The sequence below is a fragment of the Anser brachyrhynchus genome, assembly GCF_964034855.1.
Source record: "Anser brachyrhynchus genome assembly, chromosome: 1".
In the NCBI taxonomy this organism is placed as follows: Eukaryota; Metazoa; Chordata; class Aves; order Anseriformes; family Anatidae; genus Anser; species Anser brachyrhynchus.
In genome coordinates this window covers 15394888-15415598 of record NC_137694.1, presented here as the reverse complement: position 1 = coordinate 15415598, position 20711 = coordinate 15394888, and the positions used below count along the sequence as shown (strand labels likewise).

Below are 20711 nucleotides of genomic sequence, written 5' to 3'. Positions count from 1 at the left end.
TTTGCCTGTCATCTAGGTTTCTTATTTTCAGTTCAGCCTTGTGCTAGGAATCTTCCTGGCCCCAAATTAGCTCAGTGTCATCACCACACTTCCTTGTGAGGAGCAGGCTTGCTCATCCAAGCTGCATTTCTAATAATGAAAAAGAAAATTGCTTTTTATTTAGCCATGCTTTCAGAAGATTGTTCAGATAATGATAGTGGCAATCACAAGATAAAAGCCTACAGTGGTGGACATTCTATAATAGTCATTTGCAGTGTTGGTATTTGACAGAAAAAAAATGACTTGCTTCCATCCTAGGAGATATTTACAAACTAGAAATTTGGTAGGTATTTATTTACTTTAAGTCTGTAATGACTTTTTTTCTATCTAGTCTTCACAGGGTCATTATCTCTGTGGGAAAGGAAATGACCAGATAGGGTTCTACTCTGCAGAATGACTGTAAATGTTGGCTTGGACTGGACAGCACCTCGTGGGTTATTGAGTCTCATTGCCTACTCTGGAAAACAACCACATGATATAATTGTGAAAGAAAAAGACATTCATACCTAATGACTACAGAATGATTCCTTGTCACCTTTTTTTTCTTCTTGGCTATGATGGTCTAGAGAACCAAATGGAATGGAATAAAATGCATCAGAGATGATGTTGCTAAAATGAACAGCTTTGAATGACTGAGAAAAGGAGCTTTTGGTATGAAGGTGCCATCTCTTCATAGGTGCTAGTGATAATGGGTATCTTCATGTTTTGCTAAAACATAAATTGAAACATCCATACCTCTTTTCACATGGTGACTAATATCAGCCTTATGATGATCAAGCTATTTCATATGTTCTGTGATGAGTGTCTAGGAACTCTGCTATTTTGAAATTTTGTGCCAGTTTCTTAAATTGTAGAACTTACTTTTAAGCAAATTAGGGCATTTTTTTTTGTGGAGTCTCCTTCTCTGGAGATATACAAGACCTGGGCAATCTGCTCTAGGGAGCCTGCTTTGGCAGGGGGGTTGGACGCGATGATCTTGGAGGTCCCTTCCAACCCCTACAATTCTGTGATTCTGTGACTCTGTATTTTTTCATATACTGAACTGATGATTCATGGAGTCTTTCTATACTCTTCAGTTTGTCAGATTTAGTTTCCGTATATCTGTAACGTATTATGTTGTGACATGCCAAGTGCAGGGGTGATTTGAACAGAGAAGAGTATTACCGCGGGACTTAGCTCCATCTCTCCTTAGCTCCCTGCCCCAGTGTAATTTTTATTATCTGAGGGTCAATGTAGTTGATCTTCAAGTAGGTAGTATTGTAGTCCTACAGGTTGTGGGGTTACAGTTTTATTTCATTTGTGTATGGTTGTGTGGATGCACGTTATGTTATGCTGTACTGCTAACATTTTACTAAAAGCTATGCTATTTTTCTTTATCCCATCTCTCTTGTTTGCCATAAATTGAAGTTTATGGTATGTGTATAAATATTTTGAGGATGGTAATTTATTATATAAAGGAGTATTTTCTTGTAAGACACTGTTTTGTTAGAAGCAGAATTTTGTCTTCCTCTTGCTCTAACTTCCCATACCTTCTTACATGATAAAAATAGACAATCCAATACTACTTCTGAGTGTTCATTCACAAAACAAGGCATTTAAAACAAAAAGGAACATAGGATCTTATGTTCTCTAAGGTGAACACTTACAAATTGCTAAGTGTAGGTGCCTGCAGTGGCAGACAACTTGATTATGAAATCCTGTTTGTAAACTTCTTAAATCCCATCTAAAAAATAGTTATACTACTTTACCCAATGTTCCATTTTGGATAGCTGTTCTGGATATTATTCTCTGATGTAATTCCATTTTCCATTGTAAATCACTTTTGTAGAGAGATTTTTTTATTTGAATGCATGCTTTACATTTGATAAAAATTGTGACAATCGTTGGACTTTCAGAATCATTTAGATTTAAGCTTTTGCAAATAGAAGAAAAATATATGGGGCAATTTCTTATAAAATCTCTTGGTAGTGGCAAATTCTGCAATACTGATTCTCAAATTTTTGTTTAGTGTGTACTAATGGTAAGCAGTCTAATTTTGAGGTGTGTATGCAAGCCTGAAAGTACAATTGTTTTTCTTCTAGCTTTCCAACATTTTATTTCTATGTAATACAATTGTTCCCAAGAGATTCTACATTTTTTTTAACATATTGTCTAAACCTAGAAATTAGCTGTGCATAAAAAAATGCAGTTCTCCTGGGACTAGAGCTGAACCAACAATGGACTTTATATAGCCTGTCTGGGGCAAATAAAACACAGACTGTTTTTGTAGTGAGAAAAATGCTGTATACGAAAAAAAAAAAAGGTATTTTGTAGTATAATGTCAGATTTTTGGTATATGTTTAATCCTTGATATACACAGGGTGAACACATGAGCTAAAACCCATCTGTCAGCAGCCATGTCCACAATTTAAAGCAAGAAGTAAGACACCTACATCATCTTTCTTCTACTCCGATTTTCACTTTGCTACCAAATTTGGAAGGTATTTCCAGTGAATAACAGTTTTCCATAAGAGTGTGTTTTGGTTATTCTCTAACAATTCCTAGCTTCAGAATGAATTGGTTGACCACCTTTGGCTAAAACCAGGTCTTTTGAAACAGAGCCCAGGCTCTGTGGGAACGCATTTCAGTCTTTCTTGACCAGGAGCTGCAGAGATAGTTTGCTAACCAGTGGGAGCCCTGAGGTTCATCTTTTGACTGAAAGGGTTTGTGCCTGTATTGCCTCTGTCAGGAAAGTATCTGACCATAGGTTATTCAGGATAGCCAGTGCCCTGTCTGCTGTTCTACTTTTTTTATTTTGTTAATTAATATATGAACATTTACTGGAATCTGACTGAAAGCTGGTTGAATGCTGTTACAGTTGCAGTATGGTATTGATTTTACATTACTGCCTTTCTGTCTGGATTTATAATTTTATAAACAGTCTATAAAAATCAAGACAATTTCAACAGGGAAGACTGGTAAATGAGAGGAGTCTTGTCTTGGTTTCCTTCCTTTCAGTTTCATTCTTTTTCTTCCTTCCAGTTTCTTTCCAATCTATTTCCCATCTTCTTCCCATTTGTATTTTCTTTTTCTTGTTCATTCTGTCCCTAGATTCCCTCCTTGCATTATACTATTCTTCGTTTTCTGACATCCCATTAATCTTCCAGTCTTTATGGCTTACTTTTCCACCTCCACAAGCACACCCACAGGATGCTTAGAAATTTTACAGCATACCCAGTTGTCAAAAAACTAAACCTACAAGTCCCGGGCCCATAATACTCAGCTGGGAATGCTCATTAACACCCACACTGTTTGGAAAAAGAAACTGGTACAGTTAGTGTAAGGTCTGCAAACCATATTGCATGCCTAATATTGCATTGCTTTGCCCTAAACCTGGAAACTCCTCGTCGGGATCTGGCAAGGAGGTGGGGTCTAGTTTTTGTGCTTTAGTTGTGGTTCTGAGCTTTGTAGTTATACAGAAGCCCTAGAAAGTCATGAACATGGATTAAACCTGTGAAACATTAGTTTTGGGGGAGATGCACTGTTCATTGATGTGTTAGGAGAGTTGTTGCAGTAAGTGGATGTGCCAGCAAGCGGACCCTTGATCTAACAGCTGTGTCGTAGCTTTACTGGTGTGGTGTCAGTGCAAGTTCCCCACGTTTGAGAGGCAGATGAGCACACACTTTCTTTCACTCAACAGTGTCTAGCTGAAGAAAACTTTCACCTGGGGAAGACGAAGCAAGGTTACATGGGTCTTGCAGTCCCTTTTAATGTCAGTGGCTGCTACTGCGGCAGCCTCGAGCAAGGAGAGTGTGATGGCCTAAGGCCTCACTGCTAGAGGAAGTCAAAATGGGGTTTCTGGTGGGATGCTCCTGTGGTCTCCTGTGCTTCTGTCTCGTCTGGGGGCGAGGATTTCTGCCAGACCACATTCTTTCCTGCTAGCAGAATTCACTAAGAAAAAATGAGGAAAGGCTGCATCTCTAACGTGTGAATGATCAACTGATCGCTCTCCTCCACTAACTGCCTGTGAAAGCTGAATAAAAAAGCAGTATTCAGCGTCTGGATGACAGTGCTTTGTTTCCAAAGGCAGTAATTTGAGGCTTTTCTCTTGCTGAATAGCACCCGTGCCAGTGTTTAGTGTTGCTCAGTGGTATTATCATGAGATTTAATTATAATCAAAGGTCTGTTAAACAATGGACCTGAAAAGTTTTTGAATGGCTTTCACTCTCCTGTATTTTGGAAAAGCTCACAGTACAAAGGCACTTGAGCTTTTTTTTTTTTTTTAAAGGCTTTGGAAATGATCACTGTGTTGCTTTGCACTCTTAATTCTGCTGTGAGGAAGATGAAGTTATTGTCAGCACTAGAAAGAGAAATGTAGAAATATTACCTTAAATTCTGCGTCAGTCAGTGGTAGGGCTTGACCTGCTTGCCCTTGGTTAGTATTTTTTTTTTTAATCTATATCAGATTTAATCAGCTGTTTGGCACTGAGATGACAGTGCCGTAAGAGATACCATACGTTAAAACAATATTACTAGCTACACTGTAGCTGAATATAGCTGTACTTTAATTAACCTAGGAATTATTGGATCAATTATTGGATCAGAACCTAGGAATTATTGGGGTAACCCACCCTGAGATATATTGCCAGCTGTGCTTCCCATCCTTTTTTCCATTCTTCTTATTCAGAGGGTACTGCCAAAAAAAGCTAAGCTCAGCATTGCTAAGCAGTCAAAGGAAATCAGCCCTCTCCTTTCCCCTCTGATCTCTGTTATACATACCATTTATTTAACATTAAATGAAATGAATTAGCAGGCTGAACTTTAAGATGAACTTGTCCTGTAAAACGATGCCTTCATCATGGAAAAATAAACCTATTAATACAGTTAAAGGTAATTGTCATTTTTGAAAATCTTCTTTCTCTAGAGTCCTACTCAAGTGGGAACTGCTCTTCAGGTTTTCTATAACCTTGGAACTTTGAAGGATACCATTGCTAACGTGGTGGATGGATACTGCACAGTCCTGGAGGAGAACATAAAAAATGCTTTGGATATCAAAGTATTGACCCAGCCATCTCAAACTGTTACAAGAGGTATGATACTTGTTTTACAGAGATCCCTACCTGCTCTTTTTTGACAGAAGTACTGTATGTTGTCAAATAGAAGAAACTCACATCCAAGCCTGTTAAATGTTTCCCTGCTTGCTTTAACTGGTAGATGATGGCAATAATCATCTAATACAAAATTAAAATGTTTGTTGTTATTGTACTCAGAGGTTTTCCTATGTTTTTTACCCCCTCTCTTTTTCCTCATCTGCCCAGGAAATTGTCTTCATTAGTTTACAACTTTGCAGTGTTTTCTTAGGAGTTTGTCATGGAAAGCTGAATCCAAATTTTTCTTTCTTTGTGTTGGTGGAAAGATGATGGGTGGAGATTATTTGCAAGCAGTAAAACAAACCTGAAACTACATCTGACAGGGAGGTGATTCTACCCCTCTCCTCTGCTCTTGTGAGACCTCACCTGGAGTACTGTGTTCAGCTCTGGGGTTCCCAGCACAAGAATCACAGAATTGTAGAATCATAGAATGGCTGGCTTGGATTGAAGGGGCCTTAAAGATCATCTAGTTCCACCCCCCCTGCCATGGGGCAGGGATGCCACCCACTGCATCAAGTTACCTCATCCAGGTCCAAGAAGGACATGGACATATTAGAACGAGTCCAGAGGAGGCCCACAAGGATGATCAAGGGGCTGAAGCACCTCTCCTATGTGGACAGGCTGAGGGAGTTGGGGTTGTTCAGCCTAGAGAAGAGAAGGCCCCAGGGAGACCTTACAGTGGCCTTCCAGTGCCTAAAGGGGGCCTGCAGTAAAGCTGGGGAGGGACTCTTTGTCAGGGGGTGTAGTGACAGGACAAGGGGGAATGGCTTTAAACTAAAAGAGGGTAGATTTAGATTAGATATAGGGAAGAAATTCTTTATTTACGTGAGAATTTACTGAGAATTTTCATGTTCGACTTGATGTCCACCAGGACCCCCAAATCCTTTTCTGCCAACCTGCTTTCCAGCTGTGTGTCACCCAGCCTGTACTGGTGCATGGGGTTATTCCTCCCCAGGTGAAGGACTCTGCTCTTCTCCTTGTTGAACTTCACAAGGTTCATACCAACTCATATCTTCAGCCTGTCAAGGTCCCTCTGGATGGCAGCATGGCCCTGTGGTGAATCAGCCATTCCTCCCAGTTTTGTGTCATTCAGAAATTTACTGAGGTTGCACTCTATCCCATCGTCCAGATTGATGAAGAAGATGCTAAACAGGGCTGGACACAGTATTTACCCCTGGGGTACTCTGCTCATTACTGGCCTCCAACTAGACTTTGTGCCACCTATTACCACCCCCTGGGGCCATCCATTCAGCCAGTTTTCAGTCCACCTCACTTGTGTGTTTATACATCCCATACTTCAACAGCTTGTCTATGAGGATCTTATGGGGGACAGTGTCAAAAGTCTTACTGAAGTCTGGGTAGATAATGTCCACTGCTCACTGCTCATTCATCAAGTTTGCAATTTTATTATTGAAGATTATCAGGGTAGTCAGGCATGATTTCTTCTTGGTAAATCCATGTTGACTACTACTCCTGATGATATTCTTTTCCTTCGTTTGCCTGGAAATGGTCACCAGGATTAACTGTGATGAAAATTTAAAACATTAAAAAAAAAAACACCTCTTGCAATGAGTTCGAGGTCTGAAAATAGAGATGTGGAATATAGTATAGAAAGTATAGACGTTGCATGCCCGTCAGCTGGAATATCACTTCTTTTAGTTCACATGTGCATTTAAGTCCTGAGCTGAGCTGGTAATATCCTGCTATTATATGCTGCAACATGGTCATTGGCACAACCGTGGTGTTTCTGTGGAGATATGAATCAGTAAAGCAGGTAATAGTGATGAACCTTGAATTATTCTCACTGAACTTTAGAATTTAGTTGACGTAGAAGTTGAGACAGCTGAAACCATTCACAAAGCTTTGTTTCAAAGCTATTTGAGGCTGCTCAGATTTTTTTAAAGAAAATTTCTTATGTCAGTGTATGCATAAAGATCTCTATTTGTAATATTTTAATTTTCACATGTGAAATCTGAAATGTGCTGTTGTGTGTTTCTAAAAACACATGTAGGTGGCCCTGGTAGAGCTGCTATGCCAACACCTGGGAACACAGCAGCTTTTCGAGCTGCTCTCTGGACAAACATGGAAAAACTCATGGATCAGATCTGTGCTGCGTGTGGACAGGTACTCAACAGCTAATTCCTGTTTGTCTGGCAAGGCAATTTTGCATGTAAGGTATTAGAAGGTGTCACTTTTCCTCTAAATAATTTATTTTCTTACAGGTGCAGCACTTGCAGAAACTATTGACAAAGAAGAGAGATCCTATTTCACATGTCTGTTTCATTGAGGAAATAGTTAAGGTAAAGTTTTAATTCAGATCAATGCATTTTAGTAATTCTGTTTAGGAAATTGTCATGAGGGAAAGCTTTTGTTTAAAATTTTAGAGTTCCATAACAATTTGTAATTATATTAATGGGAAAGTGGTAAAAGTCACATTAACACTGAAAGCTGTATTTATGGTCTGTGGGTTACATCTGTAGGGCATAAACATTCTTTTTATAATAATGTATTTTGTTTTTAAAGGGAGCCAGTAAGGCACCACTGTCAGTTTTTATTACTGATCATTAATGTCATTCCATAAAATACCATGTGATTTGAGCAATTAATTAAGTCTGTTAGTTAGCATAGGAAAATGTGTCTTCATCTAACACTTTCAGCCATCTGTTTCCCAACTTCTTGGCAATTTTTTCCTTGAAAAATAATCGTGGCTGTTCTTTTGAATACCTATTATTTCTCATTCAATTGCATTGTTTTCTATTCATATTTGGAATAATTTGATTAATGGTCTCCTTTAGTGTTAGGAACAGTATTACTGAAGCTTTCTCATCTACCTTGGTAGATGAGAAGATACAAAAACAAAAGATGTATTTACGCAGACATCTCCTTTTCCATGTATATGGATGGATTTTTAATTTACATGAATTTAATTTTTGAAATACATGGGGGAAACTGTTCATATGCAAATGTGGTCTTCTCAACAGTAAAAGCAAATAATGAAGGTTGAACACAGCATATAAGTTTATCTGTCAGTTAAACTGAGCTCCAAAAGATGTTGCGTAGAACATTATTTTTCTGTGAGGTACTTTAAACATCTTTCTGTATCATGAAGAAACAAAACAACAACAACAAAACACAACTCAAGAAAGCTTATAAAGTTTTACCGTATTTTCTTCATTAAAAAGTTTGATTTGGCAAAGGTGTCTATTACTGCCTGGGTGGATCCCTTCAGTAGAGCAGCATTTTTAAGGAGAAACCTAGAGAGAGAAGGAGGAACTCTGGAAGGTTTGGGAAGAGTTTGGATGGAAAGGGAGCTGAGATGAAGGAACTTGTAGTGTTGGTGGGTAGCTCCCATCCTGAGCCTGTGCTTCTCAGTTTCACTCTCCCCATTGGTAGAACAGCATTTGAAAATGGTTTTTATTTTTTCCGGTTGTTGAAGATGGTAATGAAGGGAAGCCAAAGGAAATCTTTTATCATTATGGAGAAACAATGAACAGGTAAAACAGATCTCAGTAGAAGCCAGATGCAGAATAAGGAAAAATTTATTAGAAAAAAATAAATAAAAGGTTTTGGGGTTGTCGTATGCTAAGCATCTTTCATGTTACCTTTTATAACTCTTCCTTCCCATTGACTTCATAACACAGGATTACTTACAATTAAGAGAGAAATTGTATTTTCCAGATAAAACCCATCTATTTGTTTCTTCACAGTTATCCCACTTCCAATTACTTTGCTCTTCAACAGGATTTTTGGCAGAGCATAACACCAAGCTGGACAGTCGTCATTCTCAGTGAGGCAGCTAAGGAGCAGTGGTACTTCATTGTCTAGTTGTACCAGAACTCTCTTAGCATTACACGGTACTGCTGCTAGCACGGACGCTTTGCTTTCTTCTTACCTAAGTGGTTCATTGTAACAGAGTGGTTTTCTTGGCCGTTCTCGCAGTTATACCATTTTCCATAGTGTCCCCTGAAGAGGAGGACACTCTGAAAGCCTACAGATGGGTGAAGTGACACCATGCAGTACCAGCTGTTCTGTAGACAAAATCAGGCAAGTACTAGATGCTGCTGAAATTCAAGAAAGCATGTACAGATGGCTGTATGGGAGAGCAAGAATTGTTGTGTACATTGAAAATAGATATAAGTAAGAAATTGGTAATTTGCCATTTACTAATGAAGATTCCATCTATTATTAAACCAAACTGAAACAACATGCTTTCCCCATCAGGTGTTCTGGTCAGGCAGAAAAGTTGGTTTTTCTTTATCATATTGGATTTCATTAATAAACTGAGCAAATGAACAAAACAAACTAAAGGTACTAACATTGTATCCATTCACTAGGGCAGCATGCCCGCACCAGGAGATAGGAAAACGAATCATCCACTCTACAGTCTGTGCACTAATTACTGTTACTGATGTCAACATTATTATTATAGTCATCTTCTGCAGCAGCTGCAGTACCACTTTGCCTGTCCATCTGCTTCCTTGTTTTGATTATTGCAGTGCAAGTATCATCCTAGGAAGCAGAAGAGGAGACCCAGCTTTTTTAAAGCACAAGTCCTTTAATAGCAAGGAAGCAACTTGCTTTTTTTTTAAAAAAATCATTCTCTTTTTTCCATAGGGAATTTTTTTCTGTCCATAGGGAATTTTTTTCTGTCCTTCCCTTCACAGATAGCACAGCCTGCATTTTCTCTGTTAAGATCTCAAACACGTGCTTTCTGGCCTTCTAATTACCTGTTACCATAATAATATTTAGTAGCGTTGTAGCATGTCGTATCCAAAAATTAGTTTTAAATACTAATTAATTAAAGGATTCAAAAAATCTATTTAAAAAAAAAAACAAGAGCAGCAACTACTACAACAAAAAACACTAAAAACCAACCAAACAAAAACACACACACACACACAAAAAAAACAAACACAAACTCACAAAACCACTGAAACTCAAAAATCTGACAGATGGAGAAACTGAGGTATGGAACTTCATAAATTTATAAATACTGAAGTTCAGCAGCAGGGCAATGACAACACCCACAGCTTTTCTACACTGTGGTTTCTCTTATTAGTAACAGAATTCACTTCCAAATTTTTTCACCATGTAATGTGGCCAAGAGCTAAATGACATACCAGGCTTACATGAGTATCATGGAAGAGTCTGGAGACGGAATTTACACTCCTGTTTGTTCCAGTCCTTCCCTTTGCACATCTGGATTTTCATATTTGTCCTCTGCCACAATATTAAATGTATGTGAAGGAATTCACGTCCCTTTTGAGGAGAAGTCATGCACTCAGTGTACATTGTTACATTTCATACTTCTAATGAAATATAGATTTGTTACCAATCTGTAAGTATGCAAATTACAATTTTAATTCCTCCAAAAGATCTAGACATATTTAAATGAGAAATACTCTTGTTTTAAGACTGAATGGACATTTTTTGTGACGACTTTCTACATCAGGGAGTGTAGTGATAAGACAAGGATTAATAGTTTTAAACTGAAGAGGGCAGATTTAGATTAGATATCAGGAAGAAATTCTTTACTCAGAGGGTGGTGAGGCACTGGCACAGGCTGCCCAGAGAAGCTGTGGCTGCCCCATCCCTGGAGGTGTTCAAGGCCAGGCTGGATGGGGCTTTGGGCAACCTGGTCTGGTGGGAGGTGTCCCTGCCCATGGCAGGGGGTTGGAATTGGATGATCTTTAAGGTCCCTTCCAACCCAAGCCATTCTGTGATTAATGACTACGTTTAAGTTCATGAGTGAAGCTAAGAAAATTAAGAATTCATAAATTCTAATTTATGGTTTTGTGGGAAAACAAATACAGATTTAATTATACATTTTTTTAAAGGTGGGATATTTTTTTCATAATCTTGAAGGTAAACATTAGAATTACAAACATGACTTTAATATGAAATTGATATTTTTGTTCACCTAGTGACTGACTATTTACATCACTTCCTTCAGTTGCTTAATTCACCTTCAAAGGGCTAATAGGTTATTCCAGTTTACTCTGCTTTATTTCGCTCTTTCAATATGTAGTGACTAATCCTGTTTCAGCTATTTTAATATCTAAACTACAATTGGCTTCAGTGTAAGTCACAGCAGAGCACATCATTCTGTGACAGCCAGTTTCCTAATTAGAGATAAGAATCCCTCTAAGCCCCTTGTAGAAGTGTTGAAAATGATCTCTGATCCTTATCTATTTTGGGTCCTTCACTCCTACATAGGCATCAGCGAACAGTTCTTCAAAGTGAGAAACAGCCTTAAATGGAGCAAATGATTATTTGGGGGCAGCCGGGGTGGTTGGGTTGGTCAATAGAAAGGGTGAGCTGGGTTCTGTGCTCCCAAGGGAGGGGAGGCAGGGAAGAAGTCATGTCTGTGAGAGGGCAGAGCTGCATTTGATCTCCTTTGGTCTGCTGATGTCCGCATTTGTTAACAGCTTGCAAGACTGCAAAATCTGTCATTTACGTAAGTCTCTGGGTACAAGAGTGAGCTGAGAGTTATAGGGAGTGTTATTATGTACTTCGTGGAGGGCTCTTATCATTGCCTCTCCTGATGAACGTTTGGTGAGTAAGCAGGCTATTTTCTTGAGCTGTCAACGCTGGCAATGTGAGGTGTTAACGATACAGAAGGGAATGTCCTCGTGATTACATAAGATAAAGAAAATAAATGGAAAATATAAATGCTTATTTCCTGAAGTGTACTTAACATTTCACCTTCTTATGTCTCCTCCCCTGTCCAAACTTGTTAAAAATGTTGCTGCTTTGAAGTTATTCACATCTAACATCACATATTCACATTCAGTTGACCCAATTAAAAATAATCCCAAGTGGAAAAAATGCAAAATAATCTAATTACTGCCTTACATGAATCCATGAAATAATCTTTCACCTATTATTGCAAGTGTATGATCTATTTTCTGGTATCTTTTGTAGAAGCAGATTTGGATTATTTGTTCACCATTTCTACTGTAGTTTCTGTTTAATATTTAAGCATTAGATCTCCATGAAGTGTGCTGTTAAACACAGGTGAATGAGCAGGTTTGCTATCCCCAACATACTGAAGATGCTCTTAATTTCAAACCCACAAATTGTTGTGCTGAATTCTGTTGCAAGATTTCCCTAAAAAATAAAATAAAATTCTAATTTAAGAGTCTTGGTTCTAGTTTTAGATGGATCTATGTGTCCACAGCTAGCCGTGTTAAAAGTAATTCAGAGCTGGCGTAATGGTTTTCTAGTGCATTTTCTCTAGGACTCTAATCCTGTTTCTCTGCCAGAAATGTGCAGCTATAAATAGAAGGGATGGTGTTGAGGTTGCTTGTCTTGGTAGGTTAGAGAGACCTTTGTTGGTTTTCACTACTGTTTTGTTGGGGTCTGTGCAGATCGCAGTTCAGTGATGACTGAAAATTATGAAGTCGGCTGGATTTCAGTCAGCTTGCTATTAGGAAATAAATGCATTTAATGGCAGTGCCGCTTTTCATCATTATTCTCGTCAGTCTTACTTGAACAACTGGGGGTTGAATGGGCATGGTAACAAACTACCCCTTCGTCCTTGGATGAGGTACATGATAGTCAAGGTGAAAGCAGGGTTGGAGCTGCAGCTGTGCATACTGAATCAGTTCCCTGGACAAAAGGCAGCTGTCGAGTCCCTTGGGTAGTTACTGGCTTTTAGAAACACTAAGTTCATTTACTTCCATATGATACATATCTTGCAAGAGCACGGAAGGATTAATTAATGTTTTTAAGTAGTTTGAAGATACGGGACACTGTTTAAGACCTAAATATTTTTGATCGTTACAAATGAGTTTTTCTAAGGAATAGTGTAGGAATTCTAATGTTAGAATTGGGAAAATGCAGACTTTACTTTCTAGTTAAGAAGATTATATTAAAAAAAAATAATAAGATTTTATTTCTTTTGTCAGATGCATATAAGGAGACCTTTTAAAAATGTTGCACTACTGCTGGAAGTCTAGAAACTATTGCACCTTGGGTATGAAATGATCAACACAGTGTAATGAAATTCTGTGCCCTGCAGTAAAACAAAAAATCAAGGTCATTTTTAAAGTCATGTTGTCATTTATTGACATGTGTTCACCTACAATGGTCTAATGTAGACAACATTAGAAATTCATATGCACTGATCTTTTTAAAAATTTAATCTAGACTACTTTGAGAACATAGAGAAGGTTTATTCAAAACCCACTGAATTTTTCTGTTTCTCTACTGATTAATTGCACTACTGATGTTTTTTTGTTCAGTCTTACATTTAGCAATTTTGTTGCTATAGAAATAGTGCAAATAGATTTTCTTATTTCTGTTCCATAAGATCTTGCTGTACAAAATCGTTAAAGCATTTGCATTGTTGCTTTATTGGTGGAAAAAATATTTAGGCTGTCCTTTAAACATCTTCTGTTTTTAGAGCAATGTTCTCAAGCCCCATATTTCTTTATGGTGGAGCCTTTGATTACAGATAGAAAACACTGTATGTGTTAGTATGCAAAGCCTGATTTCAGGAGCCTGCAGCAACTCGCTTCATGGTAATATTCACTATATTGTTTTACACTTCAAAGAGGCTTCACAATAAAGATTTTTTCACATTCTACTCAAAGTATCAAAATTTCTACAGGGAAAAATAAGTTTGAAGCGATTGTCACGAAGTGGGAGCCAGTTTAGAATCAGTGGGTCAGATTTATTATTTGAATGTTAGAATAGCTATTTCAGACAAACACAAATATGATAATTCACAGATGGGAAATTATACTCATTAAGTTCTAAATTTACAGTGTGGAGGAAATAGAGACGTTTGTAAAAATAAATATATGTCTTTTCAGCATCTTCTTGCATTCTTGTCTAATACTGAATAAGGGGATGCTTTCATTCTCATTCCTTGAATTTAGATTTAATGTCAGATGCCAAGCAGTTATATTAAGAACAGAGCTCAAGAGATTTCATTTCTGTAATAGCAAAGTTAATTAGAAGCTTGGTATGTTTTTTAAAAATGAAGTAAGCTGTTCTGTTTTTATGTTTGAGGAATTTTTAAGTCAGTTTTCCAGGCTGCAACATTAATATTATTGTAGAGTAATAGTGGATGCAGATCTTCAAATTTCATTGCTCTTATGGTACTGGTACTCAGCTCACTATTGTTTAGTGGTTTATTAACTTACTAGTAGCTATTAGTGGAAAATGGGTTATAGTTTTTGAACTGTGAAATCAAGTCACTTCCATGTGAGTAAGTGGGAAGGGAGTTTTAGCACTTCGATTTTGTCAGCCTGTATTTTTTTTTTCCAACAAAGATAATCTTGTAATCCTGTAAACAAGGAACATTAATCTAAATTTCAAATCTATACAGCTGAGTAATAATGTCTCTTTGCACTGTTAACTGGACTGCAGACATGCTATAATACAGTGCATTGAAGGTATAAAGACTACTGAAAAAAAGGATTTTTAATATGCCAGTATATGTATGTATTTTTCCTGTTCATTTCATACCAATATATGAATACTTAGCACCAGTCATTGCATAGAGGATAATTGAGTTTGCAGTCTCTCACAGTTGCACTGTGTGCTATAACAGCCCTCTTTTTGGAGCATTGAGACTCAGCTTTTTGTGAGCATAGGGTTATTGACATGTGGCTTAAAATCTCTGCCTGAGAGGCAACTGGGCTGCTTTTAATTTGGCATCTACTAAATATAGACCATTTCTATGCTAGACTATCAAAAGTTAAACTTTTGCCATTAGAATATTAAGTTTTTACACTTATTCATGCTTATATTATTGGGGAAAGACTCCATTTTATTTCTTTAAAATAGAAAGATTTACTTAGGAAACCATTATCTTAAAATATGGTTTGCACAGAAATTGCTCAATGTTATTGTCTGTGAAAAGTATTGGCAACAGTAACTTCATATTAATAGTTGAAACTAATTATACAAGGTGAACACATTTTTTTTACTGATTGTTGATTATGGCCCTGGTTCAGCAAAGCACTTAAGGACATTCTTAATTTCACATAAATAAGAAACACAATGGAAGCCTAACAAACTGCCTTGCATGTATTATTCTAATAAGGGTAAACTTTGTTGAATTACGGCTTACACTAATGATTTTTGTCCAGTTCATGTAGTGAGCCCTACTGCTGAGAAAATTCATTGCCATTTGTGGTCTAGCCTGATGGACATATTTTGTCTGATTTATGTGTGTAATTTCCATAAGCAAGTAATTCCTATGTGAACAGTGTGTGTGACTGAATACATAATTTTTAAACGGTATGAAAAATGGAAAAATTGTACTGGATGGGTCAGAGTGGAATCTGATGTATTTTTCTATTTCACTCTATACAGATGCAAGTGGATTTCCTAGGAATAACATTTTCAAAAGTAGCTCGTGTTTACATTTCATATATTTTTCAAAAGCATCTTTATTTCCCTGGTTCTGGCCAGCTGTGCAGTAGGTCAGAATGGCAGAGGGTTGCTCTAGTTGATGTTAATGGGCAGTCCAGTTTATTTCTGACAAGAAAGAATTGACAAGAGGAAGACAAGACCTAAACTGCCTTGCGCTACGCACAAACTTGCATAGAGGCTACTAAATTGAGTGTCTCCTCAACCGCTTCACTTCTGGAGAACATAGTGGTCACTGGGCACAGCAAGAGCAGTGACAATTTTTTTGATTCCCAGCATGAGTTGGTAGATTATTAGTTTATGTAAGTGCAGTTGAGATATAGGAGCATTTTCACAGTAGATTTCTATGAAAAAAATAGCCAGTTCTGTGGCTGATCTTAACTTCCCAACCCTTTTGCAATGGTGCAAACTCTGATTTCTGTGCAGATTCTTGCTACTGAGAGATCGAAATAAAGGATCTGGTTTGGGGGAAAAAATCCTGTTTTGCCATTGTAGTTCTACAGTTGGTTGAAATTAATGTTCATAGATTTCATTCAGTTGTGTTCTGTAAAGGGCAAATATGTATCTGCCAACCTGAATCTTGCCTGTCTTGAGTATTAGGTACCATCAATCACAGTTAAGGCTCTTTTTGTTGAAGAAGGAACGTATTGCATGAAAAGAGGATACAGGATTGTATTTTATGCTAAGGTGTAATAACTTCCTTCAGAAAGACTTCAAATTATTTATTTTTTGGGGTATACTATGCAATGTACACCTGAAACAGTTTTGCCCCAGGTAACTGTAATGTTGGACTTTCTGGCTAGACCTCAACTTCCAAAGGTTTGTGTGTTTTCTGCATTATTAAACATATCCGCTGTTGGGGGTGGAATGTGAGAGAATGGTGACCTTTTTCCAGTGCTATTGGTTATGGAATAGGAAGCTGATGGAAGATGATTGCCACAGAGCTGAAAAGATAATCGGATGCAGTTCATTACTCATCTTGTCAGCTGCTCCTGCTACAAGGGATTGTATCACAAGATGTTAATCTGCTTGTGACTAGATTTTAAAGCAAGCATTTTTATTGGGAGTGTGTGTGTCTGTAACTTCTTTCAGTTTCATATACTTTTCAGAAGCAAGAGAAATGGAAAATTCCCAGTTTAAAGTCTCAGAACGTTACTTGATAAAAATATTAGCACATCATTTTGGGTTCTGCTACAAAAATATGATGATACGCTGCAAAAAGCTGTTTAATTGCAGAAGCAGTTCTTTTTAAGCTAGTGATGAGGTAGTGTGTTTACTGAGTAGTGGAAGTTAGTCTGCTAGGCGCCAAGTATAGATACAAGACAAAGCTGAATCAAAAAGTATCCTTTCTACATAATAGATGACTCATTTAAGTGTATCCAATGCTCCCATACGTTGTCTACCAGTGAGGACATTTGGTATAAGTATAGTATAGTGGAGGACCAGGACCCTTGCTTACATACTACAAAAGTAAAGATGACAAGAATGCAATTTCAGCTAGATTACAGCTTCTGAAAGTGAAAAGTCCAGAAGAGCTGTTCCTTTCTGATTCTGTTGGGACATTGCTCACAGTGCTGTATGAAGCAGAGGGGAAGACTTACAAACTTACCATTACGATGTGTCAATAGATCTGCTGTGTACATTCCAGGCAAGCAGCGCTGCCCTTTACTCTTCCACCTTCATCCTGCCAATCTTTCTAACTCCTTGAAGTTGTCCAGTACAAGGAGAGGGAAATTTCTTCAATTTTTCTGCTAAGCTGGAGAAAAACACTCCTTTTGATACTCTTTTTTTTTGTGTGTGTGTGTGTGTGTGTCCCCTTTTCTAATATTGATTATCAACAAATGGGATTGCACATTATATTTTTAATAGTTAAATTATAATTTCCATTGTGATCTACAGCACAGAAGTAATCTCTGTTAGAGTACTTTCTTTAAGAAATAAGCAGCGAGGTACCTAAAAGTATTTAAGAAAATAATATATTGAGGTGATGTGTAAGCAAAGAAATTACAGGTTTAAACAAAATAAATAAATGGTTTCTGGATGCTCATGGTTGCATATGGCACTCTTTACTCCAGCAGGAATATCTAATGCCTTGCTGTGTTCCAATTTCGGTAACTACAGTCCACCCACTTAAATACCCCTTGGTGTTTGCGTAGGCAACAGTGTTTTCTAGTTCCTGCCACAAACTCTTACGTGGTCTTTTGTGTACTACATTTCACCACCAGCTGTATTTCACCTCTAGCGTGACTGCATCTCAACACTGGACAAAGTGAAACATCCTACCTCACATTATAGAAGCAACCAGCAGTAACTCCCTAGATAATGTTTTCAATTGTTCCAAAACTGTGACATTAATCATTTTTTTCCCTAAACATTTTTGACTGAGTAGTCAATCAGTATAAAATGTTTGAATTTTCCATGCACTTTTCCCCTCTGTTTCTCCTCCTGCAAATTACAGTTGGATAGCCAAGCCATGAGGGCCTAGATCATTATGAAATTCTGAGTAAATGAACACCATTTGCCCGGGTCAGAAGAAACACGCTAATGGGCAGAGGTTTAACTGGTACAGTCGTGGCTGCTATGCAAATGTTTACATGAGTACATAGGTATATATGTCTGAGTTTATACATATGTATGTGTGGCTATGTACAAATGTTATATATTTTCACAAAAAAAAACCAGAAATGTCAGGTTTATGTTGCTGTTATTTGTCAGTGCTGAATCACAATTAAGATAGAAATGTGGAGGGACTGCAAGCAAGTTTGTGTTCAAGACCATTTAATCATTGTATTTTCTGCTGAGACTATGACAGAGGTGTAGATGGTGATTACAGTAATGAAAGAAAGTTGTTTGAAGGTGCTCTATAAGTCTTTTTCTACATCCATTAGATTATTTTGAAATTGAATTGAGTTACTATGCTGAAAAGGCAAACAGTGTTCCAGGTTGGGATAGAGAATATGAAAGCTAATTACTTTACTTTATAGTTTATGTGAAAGGCCATTTGTTTTATAGTAATTTTCATATTTCAAATGTGAAACTGTGAAATGAAGAGCTGAGTGGTTTCACATTTATGCTATCGTAATAAATTTACCCCCAAAAAGACTTTTTATGCAGTATACCTCCTGAATCACTGTCTAATATTATAATTTTATTTTCCCCATATATGAAAATCAACTACAATTTTACAGAAAATACAAGCATAGCTATAAAATGGGTTTACTTTGGTTTCTAAATCCATAGGTGTCCTCAAGCAGTCACAAATGAGATCCCATCATTCCTGTTGATTTTAGTTTTCTGTGTTAATTCTCATACATTTTACAGGTATGACTCCCTTTTCCCCTGGTTACCCAACAGGATAAAAGATGTTCTCTCTTAGTTCTGCCCCACAGATTTTATTGTTCTTTGGATATCTTTAGAGATAAGGGGTAGGGTTGGATGAATTATGTGTCTAATCTCAGAATTTGTGAAAACATTCTGACTTACAATCTGATTTAAAAAAAAAAAAAGTGTACCTTTGACTGATTTGCAGGCTTTATATCAATTCTTTAAGATAATAGTTTTTGAACTGAAAACTTGAGCTTGAACTTGCAATTTTTCAATGACCAGATCTTCAGATTCAATGCAGTGGTTCCCTGTTAGTGCAGGGCATTTTAAACACCCGTATTGCTTTCTGTGTTAGTGCCTATGCAAGTGAATAGAGTGCTTTCTTTATAACGTTGTTGTTTTAAGTAATTCATTTTGGACTAGCTAGACTTTTGTATTTGAAAGAGCTTGTATTATTAAGAAAAACTAGTTGTTTAGTTTAGTTTTATTGTTTTTCTATTTTTCTCATAGTGAAGTCATTGGCAGCACCAAAAGGAAAGCTGAGAAAATGCATTGACAGTGCATCCTCTTTGACAGTGATTTCAGTGTTGAGTCCTTTGCTTAAACTCATCTTTATCTGTGAATATTGTGCTTTGGTTTAAAAACCGTGGTGTTTCAGATTGAGTTGGGATAGAATCATAGAATCATTTAGGTTGGAAAAGACCTCTAAGATCATCAAGTCCAACCATAATAGAAACAGCCAAGTGCCAACCTAAAATCCGTGTAATTGCTGACAGCCGTAAGCATTGATGGGTATTTTGCTTTTCATTGCTGGGTGTTTTACTGAAAACGTTTTGCTGATAATCCTTAGTATCCTTAGTGATTTGGTCAAGTTGTTTTATTTATACAGTAGGGTCAATATGTTGCTTATATATACCATGCAATCAAGAAAAACATTCTGAGCTTTCCCCTCTCAGGAGGTGCTCAAGGCCAGGCTGGATGGGGCTTTGGGCAACCTCATTTAGTGGGAGGTGTCTCTGCCCGTGGCAGGGGGTTGGAACTGGGTGGTCTTCAACGACCCTTCCAACCCAAACCATTCTGTGATTCTCTGACTCTAAAACCCTGGATGGCCTCCCAAGTGTCTTAACAGGTGGGTAGGATAGGTTACCCACCATCAGGTCTTGCAGATTTTTCTACCTCAAGCATAAAGACAGGAAGAGAGCAAAAGAGGGGAAGCAAGATCATGCTTTAATGCTTGGTTTGAGCTTTGAGTGCAAGATGTTGAGAGGAGTAACTGAACAGCCTGCTGTTTCATGCATGTCTTTTCTGCAAGAGTACACTACCTTGTTTCCACTTCTGGCGGCAAGCCTTGACACAAGGTGGTGAGGAGTCAACTGTGAGGTTCACCGTATTTCCTTGTTTTGTATGGGTTTTGAAACTGGAAATTCTTTTGCAGTTCGGTGTCAAACAGAGCAGCATGGACTGCTTCTGGTCCCTGATCAGCATCTATAAGCGTGTCGTACTGCCAGTGACAATAATTGCTGTGATTTAGCCAACATGAGAACTCCCACTGAATGAGAAGGTCATTGCGATATGAAGAGATTTTCTAACACAGTTCCCAAAGTATACTATTTCTTTCTACACTCATACCTCACTCCGAAAAATCTATGCATTTCCTGTGGCAGTGTTTCACTCAGATATGAGGGAAAAGATGCCGTTTGAGAGATGACTGAAGCTTTTATTTTTGTTTTCTCAAGTATTTTCTCTAGCTTTAAACTCGGGGAAAACTTCTCAGACTTCATAGTTTTCATTCTCAATGGTGGTAGAAGAGCCGTGATGGAAACATTTGCAATG

The 20711-nt window shown here is 37.6% G+C and overlaps 1 protein-coding gene across 1 annotated transcript in view; it reads left to right on the top strand.

The window, feature by feature from the left end:
* COG5 (component of oligomeric golgi complex 5) overlaps window positions 1-20711 on the top strand; it is a 186631-nt gene that overhangs the window by 113843 nt on the left and 52077 nt on the right. Inside the window, exons 8-10 of the mRNA XM_080582393.1 lie at window positions 4943-5108; window positions 7180-7292; window positions 7391-7468. Coding sequence (XP_080438519.1) covers window positions 4943-5108; window positions 7180-7292; window positions 7391-7468 — 357 coding nt within the window. The remainder of the gene's footprint in view (window positions 1-4942; window positions 5109-7179; window positions 7293-7390; window positions 7469-20711) is intronic.